The following is a 12,732-nucleotide window of genomic DNA, read 5'->3' on the forward strand; positions in this document are numbered from 1 at the left end:
TGAGCTGCCTTGCTTCTTCCACATCCCAGACTAAATAAAAATAAAAAGAGTTAAAGTCTTTCTCTCCCACTGCAGCCAGTACCTAACTGCCGCGAAGTGGTTACTGCTGCCATGGAAGCACAAAACGCCACGGGAACTCGGAGTGGGGAAGAGATCACTTTCTTCTGTGGTGACCAAAATGGACCTTACCAATGTGGAGCCTCTAGCCAGAGCTGGAGCCCAAGTGCAAGGTTGGGAGAGAACAAGCACAGGCCACTTCTGCCACGTTCTCATCACACTGTAAGCCCAACCTCCTCAGTGCAATACACAGTTTTCAAGTTCATCTCCAGCTTCCTCCTGTGCCCAACTGAAATACTTCCTTTGTTTTCAGAGCTAGCACAGGAGGTCCCTCCCCTCGCACGATGATGTTGAACACAAAAGAGATGGGATGCCAGATTTCCCTTTTGCCTGTCTAGGCTAAGTATGCTGGGCCTCAAGTCAGGACATGCTGGGCCTCCCCTGCCAGCTGGGCCTGGACATGCCATCAACTGGCAGGGAGCAAAGTCAAGGAAAATCCAGATTCTTGCCCCCTCCTGAAGTATCCTCCCACCATCTCTGAAGCGGGATTTCCCTGGCCCCCAACACTGTCACGTAAGGTAATGTCCTGACACAAGCTTTAATCCCCGCCCCCTTCCTTCCTCAAGAATTCTGCTCCAAGATGTATCTGCATCATCTGCTCTATTTCTTTGTGATTCTCAAATACCCTAGCGATACAGCACCCCGGTAAGTCAACAGTTCAACAAGCCTCTACAGAGGAGAGCCACTCTGTCTCTCGAGGCTCACACATAACACTGGTGATGGAAAACACAAATCTAACATGGAGACAACTGCTGCTCTTATAGAACAGGGGTGGGGAACGTCTGGCCCACAGGACGTAGAAAGTCTGTGAAATCACTGGGTTTGGTCCTGCCAAGCCAACCTCAGTCAGGACTCAAAATTCAATAAATCTAGCAGGCTAATTTTTAAGTTGATAACTTCATGTGGCTTGTAAATGATGTTATAAATATCCAAATGGCCCTTGGTAGAAAAAAGGTTCCCCACCAATGCTGTAGTATCAGATATGAGTTAAGAAGTACTGCCTAGGCCGGCGCTGCAGCTCACTAGGCTAATCCTCCTCCTGTGGCGCCGGCACTCTGGGTTCTAGTCCCGGTCCAGGCGCCGGATTCTGTCCCGGTTGCTCCTCTTCCAGTCCAGCTCTCTACTGTGGCCCGGGAGTGCAGTGAAGGGTGGCCCGGTCCTTGGGCCCTGCACCCCATGGGAGACCAGGAGGAAGCACCTGGCTCCCGGCTTCGGATTGGTGCAGCGTGCCGGCCGTGGCGGCCATTTGGGGGGTGAACCAATGGCAAAAGGAAGACCTTTCTCTCTATCTCTCTCTCTTTGTCTAACTCTGCCTGTCAAAAAAAAAAAAAAAATTAAAAAGGCCAATGCTGATATGACTTCCAAAGTGTGGAGAGGGGATGTGTCACTGTGCGCTTGGCAGGTGACCAGGCCGCTGAATGAAGCAGGTCACTCGGTTCTTCTCCTGACCACACTTGGAGAGGAAACCAACACTCTTTGGGAAACAAAGATTTTTCTGTCTTTTTCAACTTAGCGACTAAATACACTTTCTACCACAGACTGCGGTTTCTGAAGATAAAGTAAATTCCTCGGAAACATGACGTGTCCAGGTCTGAGTACATAATCCAGCAACCTCAAACTTAACTGAAATAGGAAATCAAGACAAGTTTTGAATTTTTTCAATTTTTCTGTTTCAGTGGTGGTGGTGTGCCCTGCTGCTTTTCTCCTGGCTACTGAACAGGCTGACCGGGGAGGAAGAGGGGGAAAGCTAAACCCCGCTCGCCTGGCTGCTTCCCCAGCAAGGCTGCTACACAGGTAGGAGAGCACTGCCGAGCCCCTTCCCACGAACACACTTCTGATGCACCCCGATACTTCAGATCTTCCCAAGTTAGGATGGCTCAACCAGCTTCTAAAATTTGCCTCCTAAGACTAAAGGAACCATTGTAGTATTTAAGGTTATTGGAAAAAAATACAACCAAAAAAATTCTGAGTCATTTCTCTATGTACAATAAGTTGAATGTACCTCCTCTGGGCTGGAAAAGAAATCCCTCAGGTGACTTATTCAGGATCAAAGTCCTTTTGAAAATAGAAATCACTGCACTCCCTAAGGGATGGATCACTGTCTGAAGTGCATTTCAGTTAACCTAAACTTTTGTGCCAACTTAAAATATACTAAGACCCCAATGCTTATGAGAAGGCATAACCCATACTTGCTTAGAGGTACATGGAAAAGCTATTATGGGGATAATCAGCTGAACTATAAAATGGAGCAGCCATACATAATGACAAAAACAGATACAAGTCACAAGTGACCTTCTTTTCTCCAGAATCCATGCAGGCACTCAACTCTACAGTTTGTTGTGCAGAGATACAACTTTTGCCCTGAGTAAGCTGAGCTTTTAATCTTGCTTGAACCTTATAAAATGCTGCCTACAAAACAAACAGAAACACACACTGTTCATTACACAAAAGGCTGTTAGCCCCTCGGCCCCCACAGGATCACAGCTCCCAGGACAGACTGGCTGGGAGCTCTGCGTGCAGGTTCACAGCCGGGCTCCACGGGGCCGCTGCTGTGCCCAGCTCTGCTCTCCAGGGGCGGCGCTGGGGAAGGTTCTCCTGGATGGAATGAGGCTTATCTGCACACTTCTGCCCCAGCGGAGAACAAAGAAACAGAACAAAATACCATGTAGAGTCCCAGCTAGATTTTCTTCTGAACAATCTAAACAGTCTAAATTCCCCTCCGTTTGCTTGGATCCTCCATTTTCCTAAAACCTATAAAAGTTCATTCTGAGACTAGTAGGGCTTTTGGGTTTTCCTGCTGTTTTGATTTGCTAATACACAGAGCTTTGCCTAGAATAACTCTCAGAAGTACACTGAAGGCTTAGAGCACAGGAGGGTCGGGGACTGGCTCTGCAGTTGCCTGGCTGACTGTAAGCAAGTCCCCTGACCGCTCTGGACCTGTTTCCTCATTTATATCACAAGGTTAACAACGCCTATCCTAGCCACCAACACTTATCTGAAGGCCAAATGCTATCATCTGAGTAAAACTGTATTTACCATGAGGCACCTGAGGGCTCTCTGTGACAAGGATGATGCAATAGTACCAACTACCAGCGAGCAACAGACATCAAAATAACAAGCTTCTGGTGGGAATTTAGCAGAAACTGACGTTTTATATTCTCTGTAACCTGGAAAACAGCCTTACACATACAATGGAAAAGTATCATGTAAGAAAACAGAAACACGTCTCTTGGAATATTACCTGAACTTGAATTTAAATCCATCTCTGTTGTTTATAGCTGTGTGACCTTGAAAATGTTATTAACTTCTCTGTTTCCTGATTTGCAGAACAGAAATTAACATACACAAGACAATGTATGTATAGGGTCTACCAACAGGTCTGGCAAACAGAAGGTATTCAATAAACACATGAATCAGGAGGCACAGTGTTTTGAGCCCATTCTTATGCTTTTTCCTATGAAGAATGTTTTCACCAAGAAATAACACAAAAAATGATTAGGTCTTTACCCAATTCTTAAGAAACAAAACTGGTTGAAGACAACAAAACAATGGCTTGGGGCCGGCACCGTGGCTCACTTGGTTAATCCTCCACCTACGGTGCCGGCATCCATATGGGTGCTGGGTTCTGGTCCCGGATGCTTCTCTTCCAGTCCAGCTCTCTGCTGTGGCCCGGGAGTGCAGTGGAGGATGACCCAAGTGCTTGGGCCGTGCACCTGCATGGGAGACCAGGAGGAAGCACCTGGTTCCTGGCTTCGGATCGGTGCAGCTCTGGCCGTGGCGGCCATTTGGGGAGAGAACCAACAGAAGGAAGACCTTTCTCTCTGTCTCTCTCTCTCTCTCACTGTCTATAGCTCTACCTGTCAAATAAATAAATAAATAAAAATGGCCAATACAACATAAAAAATATATATTAACTAAAGACCAGTAGAAAATTCACACCTCTTTGACAAAAAATTTAGGTATGCAGAATTTGAGCTAAAAAACTGGGGCTTGGAGGAAATACTCAAAAACACTACAAAGCAAAAGAGGAAGACATAAGCCTACTCTACAAATGTAAAAGTTATCAGTAAAATTAACTGTAGCAAATAATGAATAAGGAATTCTAATTCCTGTGAACAACTGACCATGATGAAAATAATTTCAGCCCAAAGCAGGGGAAATTATTAAAATATCTGTATTCATAAGCATAGAATCAAAACATACCTGGGATCAAAAAGGTACCCAGGATCAAAAGCATCCTATATTGACTTGATAAAGGCACAAAGAGATGGATGGAAAGTAGGACAGAATAGAGCAGAGGTTCCATTAGTGACGATCAAAAGAGCTCCTCTCCTTTGCTGGAGGAAATTAAGTATGCTGTTGGCTTTCTTCCCTTAGGAAGAGCAGAGGACAGCTGTGCAGAGCAAACACGGAGTGTCTACAGGGGCAGAAAACAGAATGGACTCACTTGCTCTACTGTTAACAACTGAGACTGTCTTAATTTAAAAAGAAGTCTTACTTTTGTGAATGTGTCACAAATGACTGCAGATATCAGCAAAGTTAGAATCCGCATAAGCAAGGGAATTCGTTCAACAGGACGCCTCCCCAGTTCTCCAGCTTCGAAGGAGGTTAGAGGGCTTCCAGAGAGCACACTTGTGCAGATCACACTCAGAAACCCCTCTGACAAAAGTCTGAAACTTGCTGTACTGTCCTTCTTTTAAAGCAATCACATTCCTGTAAAGAATTCAAGAAACCACTCTTGCCTTGGCCTCAGGAGTGGCACCAGCTCTCTGAGGTTCCACTGAGGCAAGATCCAGCAAGAGGGTCATGGGACATATGCTCACAGAGCGGCAGCCAACCCCCAATTCTAACACCCCAGACCTGAATCAACAGGCTGGGTTCTGGGGATTGGGTATGAGAAGGAAAGCAAAGAGACAGAGGGGTCAGAAAGGCACAGGCTATTTCCTAATTATATTTCCTCAAGGCTAACAGTAAATAACAGTTCAAAATTTAAAGAGAAATTCTAGAAGTGGATATGTTATAGATCTTACATTAAAAATTTGCTGTGAATAATTCATAACATCAATCCACAGATGACTATGACTTCTTATGTGACAGAATGCACTGTAACTTGCCACTGGATTTTCACATACTTCATGTTTTTCACTTCTCACCTCAGGGGGATGGTGAGAACTGCCACCACTCACCTTTTCATACATGCAAAAAACAAAATGCTCAAGACAAATGGAGGAAAAGACTACTTGAAGGTAGGAACCGGATCATAGGCCTGGTGCCCTAACTAGCAGTGCAAGGTCCTCTCGACGCACAAGCTCTATGCCTGTAATCACAGTTTATGATCACTTGGAGGAATGAACCCGATAATCCAAAAACAGAACTCACCCCAGGAAAACACACATACGTACCACATTTATAATTAATTTAAGAGGTTTGCAGAATCCCTCTACTCTGCTCAAAGCCCATGGCACAAGGTTAAAGCCTATGGCGTTTGCAGCAAAAGTGGGGCAGCTAGCCAGGGCTCAGTGAGTGCAGTTCTATCTTCTTGGGCCCTTTTTAAGTCACTCCGACTCCGACACTTGAAAGGAACACTTCCCACAGGCCAAGAGCTGATTACTGTGGTCATTTGCACTTCCTTAAACTCCACTGTGTGCACAGAGAAGCAAACAAAACATTCCCCCAAAGCAACATTAAAGGTCTGATTTCAACCCACAGAACTTTAAGAACATGGAGACTTATTAGCCCAACCACACATGCAGAATCATGGATGACCTTCTGAGTGGGGTGGTCAGTTGACAGGCTCTGCTTTGGGATCTACCACTTCCATTTCAAATGGCACTTTTTAAGTCTCTTTGCTTTATCACCTTAGAGATAATATGGATTAATTTTTATAACACATCTGGAGTTCTTTGCATCAAATCAATCACAGAACTACCGCTCTCAGAGCAGCCTGTAAGTCCAATATTGATTAGCTCACTCGAAGCAATACAAACACATGAAGAAGGACCCCAACAACACTGGGAGCCAGGTTCTCATTTGAGATGACTTGGGCCCTGGAAAGCAATATCCTTATGCAAATCCAAAGACAATATACAGCATGATATCCAATAATATGCATGATCACTGTCACCAGGCCTTCATACGGAACCCAGAGTGAGGAGGGTGGGGGCAGCAAACACGGAGGACTCCGCCCAGCTTTCCCACCTGACTTGTACACTTATGCTGACCCTCCAGCTTCAAGAATTCCTGTGTTCCAGGAATGCAGGGAGGTTTTGCAAACAAAGGAGAAGAAAAGGCCAGTCATGTTCACCAGCGCGTTACAGGGAGACCCAGGAGAAACCCATAGAGCTCTCTCACAGCCGAGAAATGAGACGCTAACTCAGAGATAACAGGTTCTGCATTCTCCGCCGCAGGGTTAACTGTGGAGGTTTCCAAACAGCCAGAGGGGCCCACGTGGGAGAGTTCACTCTCAGTGCCCACGACACTCCTCCTCGGTAGTGTGAAGTGTGCTGGCTTCATTGCAAGGGCCCTAACGGTTTCCGCTGCTCAAATCTTAATGCAAATATCACAAAGTTATAACCCATTTCTCTTATTACTTTGTATTCTGCACAGTGTCCACAATGTCTTACATCATTTTCTCCTTACAATAATCCCGTAGAGTGGGCCCATTTCTACTCCAGGTTGAGGGAGGCCTCTGAACAAAGCACAGGCATATTCACTTTTCAAATTACAGTAAAGCCTAGTGGTACAAAAACAAATAAATCATCAACCAAGGAGACTTTCCTATGTTGATTAGAATCTAATAAAGCTAATAAGATTTACTGGGCATCTACAGCTAAATATTTAATCACATTTGTTTACATCAAGAGTCTATGCCACCAAGGTGATGGTTTCTGTTGCGCCAGGGGTAAAGGTCAAGGGCAGCATAAGAAGTGAGTCGAGGCAGAAATGTGTGCGTTTCACCAACTTAGAAACCATCTATTTCCAAACTGTGATTTAAAGTCTCTTTTGCCTCTCTCTTCACTCACTTTCTAAAAGTGAGTTTGGCCTATTTCTTTAAAGATTTATTCTGTATTTGAATGATAGATGGAGCGAGAGCGAGAGATCAATCTTGCATCTGCTGATTCACTGCCCAGATGGTCACAATGGCCAGGGCTGTGCCAGGCTGAAGCTGGAGCCAGGAGACCTGGAGCTTCTGGGTCTCCCACATGGGTGCAAGCACTTGGGCCACCTTTCAGTGCTTTCCCAGGCACATTAGAAGGGAGCTGGACCAGAAGTGGAGCAGCCGGGTCTCAAAGTGGCACCCATATGGGATGCTGGTACCACAGGCAGTGGCTTAACCCACTATGCCACAACACCGGCCCCAGCTTTGCCTATTTTAAACCACAAAGCCAAACAGCACATTTTTGTTCTGCTTCACTAACACCCCAGTATTGAAAAAAATGATCTGACAAGAGAACTAGCATCTCTAGAAAATATTTAGAAAAAAGGAATGAATCCGCAGCTTCCATGCATGACCAGGGATGCCACACGACGTCCGTGTGCCATCCAACTCCACTCTCCTACCCACTCGTCAGCAGGATGCCTACAGAGCAGCATCCAAGACTCCTTCCAACTTGACCGAGCTTCAAGCTTTTCAAACTTTATCAAGCCACTCTCACCTTCCACAGTCCCACAAAATAAATGCATCCACGGTCTCACCACGCAGATGCCCCAGGAGCTTTCTCACATCCAGCATCAATCTCTCTAGGGAAAGTCTGTTCAGCTGTTAGGAGGAAGACAGTGGAGCTCCCTGAGCCCCATCACAGACTATCAAATAGCAGACACCTCCAACTACCGTTGCCTTTTCCAGCTTCACATGTAAAGTCAGCTTCTACCGGAAAATAAATGAACGTCCATGAAAAAGAGACAGTGAACAGAAAGTCCACCGGCTGCAAGTCCTCACACTGCTGGATTCAGGTGAACTGAAGAACAATGATACCACAGAAGACTGCATTGCCTTTTGCACGGTCGATGGGAACTGTGGGGGTTAACTGGGAGATTTCAGGCAGGATAAGGCCCATGATGCAACTTTGTTTTGGAAAGGGAGTTCACTTTGGAGGCACTGTGGACGATGCCATCAGCTCCAAGGGGTCAGGAAGCTACTGCACTGATCAAGTAGGAGCTGAGCACAGCCTGGATGGAGGCAAAGGGAATGTAAAGTGAGAAATGCTTTAGGGGCCAGCATTGTGGCACAGTGGGTGAAGCCACCATCTGCGATGCTGGTGTCCCATGTGGGCACTGGTTCCTGTCCCAGCAGCTCCACTTCCGATCCAGCTCCCTGCTAATGGCCTGGGGAAAAGCAGTGGAAGGTGGTGCAAGAGCTTGGGCTCCTGCACCTATGTGGGAGACCTGGATGAAGCTCCTGGCTTTCGGCCGGCCCAGCCCTGGTTGCTGCAGCCACTTGAGGAGTGAACCAGCAGATGGAAGAACTCTGTCTCTCCCTCTCTCTGTCTATAACTCTGCCTTTCAAATAAATAAATACATCTTAAAATAAAAAAGAAAAGAAATGCTTTAGTGGAGTGCTCAGTATCCTTGATTTCTGGAAGTGAGGGAACAGCAAGGCAGGGGACAGTAAAACAAAGGCTGTGACCACCCCTTCTCACAGCCTAGGCACCGCCAGATCTTGGTGATGTAGCAGGCTCAGGAGGTCACGTCTGACTGTGCTTTCTTACCTTGGCTGCGGAGTTTGACACGCCGTGTGTAACGTTTCTGATAAGGCCTCCAACATTCCCGTACTTTATCAGTCCAGTAACACCTTCAGATACATCATTCAGTAGCCCCATGGGATTGCCAAGAAAATCCACTGACCCCAGGATACGAGCTGCCTGGCTGAGGAGTTCCTGTCAAAGTGAGAAGGGAGAGGAAAACCCAATCAGCAACCATTTACACTGGCAGCTACCAGTGTCCCCAGCAAAACGGTTCAAACTGTCCTTCATTCCCAGTACTACCAACAGCTGCCTTTCAGACTGTAGCAACTGCAAAATCATCGCCTGTCCTTTCTGCCCCACCCCACACTCTTCCAACTATACATATCCCAGAGATTGCCTTAAATGCCTTAGAAACACTTTTCAAAGCCAATTAAAAGAATAAAAACAGTGATGAAATAAGAGAAATTCTTTATGAGTATTTATTAGAACATACATCACACTCTCCATCACTCCTACAAAGAGAGGATTAGTCAGGTGCAGGGAGAGTTTTAAAAGGAAAATGAGGGAGGAGGGTAGACTTGTCGCTCCTCTCAGACAGGAGGGCTGGGGACCTCAAGAGAGCCTGGTCACATGTGTCAAGCAGCAGGCCACTTTCCTTGATCCCAGCCTCCAGGGGTGGCACTCCTCTCACAGCCCAGAGGAAACATCACCAGCTAAGACAGTCAAGGAAAGAAACGAGGGAGGGAAGAGCAAACAGGAATAGAACATATTTTAATTCCAAAAGCTAGTATATTTGATACAAGCGTCACACCTATCTATTAATCAAAGAATATGTTGTGGCATACATTCTGGTCTTTACAATCAGTCATAAATACAAAATAGAAAACGTCCAACTTGATTAAAAGAAAAATTCGAGTTTGGAGCTGGCATTATGGCATAGTGGGCAAAGCCAAGATCTGCAGCACTAACATCCCATATGGGTGTCAGCTTGAGTCCCGGCTGCTCCACTTCAGATCCAGCTCCCTGCTAATGTGCCTGGGAAAGCAGGAGAAAATGGCTCAAGTGTTTGGGTCCCTGCAGCCACGTGGGAGACCAGGATGGAGTTCCTGGCTCCTGGCTCCAGTGTGGCCCAGCTCCAGCCATTATGGCCATTTGGGGGGTGAAGCAACAGATGAAGACCCCCCCACTTCTCTCTCTAACTGCCTTTCAAATTAAATAAATAAATCTTTAAAAAAAAAAAACCCTCGAGTCCAAGAGCAGGATTGGACTGGAGAACACTGTGCAGATGTTGAAAGCAGGCTTTACAAATGAGGAGCTCACGTGTTTTGAGTTGTTACTGAAGCATCAAGTAAACCACTAAGAGTTGTGACCAACCTAGCAGAAGCCCCCGAGACTAGCTCTGAGGCACAAGACAAATGCACTGTCTCAGGATTTTCATGATCTGTGTAGCATCACGGGAAGGACCCTGACCCAGAACAACAGCACTAAATGTTTAACTCTCTCAGTAGCAATGTCTCGTAACCAAGATTTCCCAACAGCCAAAACCAACCTTCCAGTTGTGCACCAGTCACAAAATCCTTTCTCAAAGCTCACCTCCTGAAAGTGTTTCAGAATATCATTGATGATGAACTCCTTAGTCTCATAGGGATGCACTCGAGTGAACGGATCCAGGTTGATTACAGCATCTTCAAACCGAATCAATGGAAATCCCAAGGTGCTTTTTAAGGCCTAGTTAGGGAAGAAAGAAAATGACATTCTTTAGTCATATGATGTTTTTCCATGGTACTGTGATTCTGGATTCCATTATAAGTCATGTTAAGTTTCCAATGAGGGTCAAGGTTTTGATATTTATAAATATTTTCCCTATAATTACAAAAGTAAAATAGTAGGAATACATACATACATACCACACAATACCCAAAGTCACAGATATCACATAGAAAAAAAAGTGGGACCAGAGTTGCAGCAGAGTAGGCTAAGCACCAGGTTCCAATACGGGCACCAGTTCATGACCCAACTGCTCCTCTTCCCTTCCAGCTCTTAGGTTATGGCCTGGGAAAGCAGTAGAAGATGGCCCAAGTGCTTGGGCCCCTGCACCCGCATGGGAGACCCAGACAATGCTTCTGGCTCCTGGCTTTGGATAAGCCCAGCTCCAACAGCTGTGGCCATTTTGGAAATGAACCAGCAAATGGAAGACCTTTCTCTTTGTCTCTCCCTCTCTCTGAAACTAACTCTACCTCTCAAATAAATAAAAAATATCTTATAAAAAAAATTTCATAGCATAATTCCTTTTGATCTGTTTTACATCTGTGTTTCTCATTTTTTTTTAATGTTTTAAAAAGATTTATTTATTTGACAGCTAGAACTACAGAGAGAAAGGGAAAGACAGAGAGGGAGGTCCTCTCATTTGTTGGTTCACTCCCCAAATGACCAGATCAGCCAAGGCTGGGCCAGGCCGAAGCCAGGAGCTCCATCCAGGTCTCCCATGTGGCAGGTAGGGGCCCAAGCACTTGGGCTATCTTTTGCTGCTTTCCCAGGTGCATTAGCAGAGAGCTGGATTGGAAGTGAAACACAAATTGGCACCCATATGGGATGCCACACCACAGTGCAGGCCCCATTCCTGTTTTACTCTTTGATCAATGGATACCCTAGTGTGGACAACAGTGTGACCACCAGCAGATGAGAGAGCAGAGGGTAAGGCAGTCCTTCCCGACGTGCAGGCTCCAGTCACCGCCCCTGCCCTTCTTGCAATAACCACTATCGTGACTTCTATCACAGCAGATCAGTTTTTCTTGCTTTGAATTTTGTATAAATGGTAACTATGTACTTCGTTGTATGTGATTTATTCTTTTGAAAGATTTATTTATTTATTTGAAAGGAAGAGTTACAGAGAGGCAGAGGCAGAGAGAAAGAGAGGTCTTTTATACACTGGTTTACTCCCCAAATGACCACAATAGCCAGAGCTGGGCTGATTTGAAGCCAGGAGCCAGGAGCTTCTTCTGGGTCTCCCATGTGGGTGCAGGGGCCCAGGTACTTGGGCCATCTTATACTGCTTTTCTAGGCCACAGCAGAGAGCTGGATTGGAAGTGGAGCAGCTGTGACTAGAACCGGCGCCCATAAGGGATGCTGGCACTGCAGGCGGCAGCTTTATCCGCTACGCCACAGCGCTGGCCTCTGTATGTGATTTCTTATAGACAACATTATATATGTGAGTCACTAGGTTGTTCAATATAGCTGAACGCTATTCATTTTCATTTGTGCATTGTACAAAGAAAGCACAATATACTATTACTATTGATGAAAAGTTGGGCTGTTTCAAATTTTTGACATTGATAATGCTGCTAGGAATATTCTTAGGCTGTCTTTTGGGGCACATTTATATGCATTTTTTTGGACAACTACACACAGCAGTGGAATTGCTGGGTCATAAAAAAAAAAAAAGACACTCAACCTTAGCATATACTACCAGACAGTCTAACAAAGTAGCTGAAACAAGTTACCCTCCCTTGAGCAATCTACACACTTTGCTGTTATTGTACATCCTCATCAATACTTGGCACAGATAATTTTTAAAGCATATATTCTGATGTGTGCATAATAGTGTCTCACGATGGTTTTAATGTCCATTTGCCTGTTGAAAGATGGGATGAAGGACATTTTAACATACATACTGGTCATCTGATGTTTTTATGTGTGTGATGTGCCAATTCAAGTCTTTCTGCTGCTTTTTGTCTTTTTTTTTTTCTCATTGCTTTACAGGAGATTTTCCTGTATATATTGTATTCTGTATACAAGTCCTCTGTTGAATAGACATGCTGCAAATTTCTTCTGCCATTTGTGTCTCATCTCCTACTCTTTAAATGGGGTCTTTATGATCAGACATGATTAGTGTTAAGAAAATCCACTCTATCAATCATTTTCTTTATCAGAA

At 45.3% G+C, this 12,732-nt stretch overlaps 1 protein-coding gene across 5 annotated transcripts in view; it reads right to left on the reverse strand.

Annotated features, from left to right (window-relative positions):
* The window catches only part of VPS13D (vacuolar protein sorting 13 homolog D), a 276,670-nt gene that overhangs the window by 86,212 nt on the left and 177,726 nt on the right, over window positions 1-12,732 (reverse strand). For all 5 annotated transcript variants that reach the window (XM_008275374.4, XM_008275375.4, XM_008275373.4 and 2 more), the window contains 2 exons: window positions 10,395-10,529; window positions 8,826-8,993 (listed from right to left, as the gene is read on the reverse strand). In XM_008275374.4, coding sequence (XP_008273596.3) covers window positions 8,826-8,993; window positions 10,395-10,529 — 303 coding nt within the window. The remainder of the gene's footprint in view (window positions 1-8,825; window positions 8,994-10,394; window positions 10,530-12,732) is intronic.

The sequence above is a fragment of the Oryctolagus cuniculus genome, chromosome 7 (assembly GCF_964237555.1).
Source record: "Oryctolagus cuniculus chromosome 7, mOryCun1.1, whole genome shotgun sequence".
NCBI lineage: Eukaryota > Metazoa > Chordata > Mammalia > Lagomorpha > Leporidae > Oryctolagus > Oryctolagus cuniculus.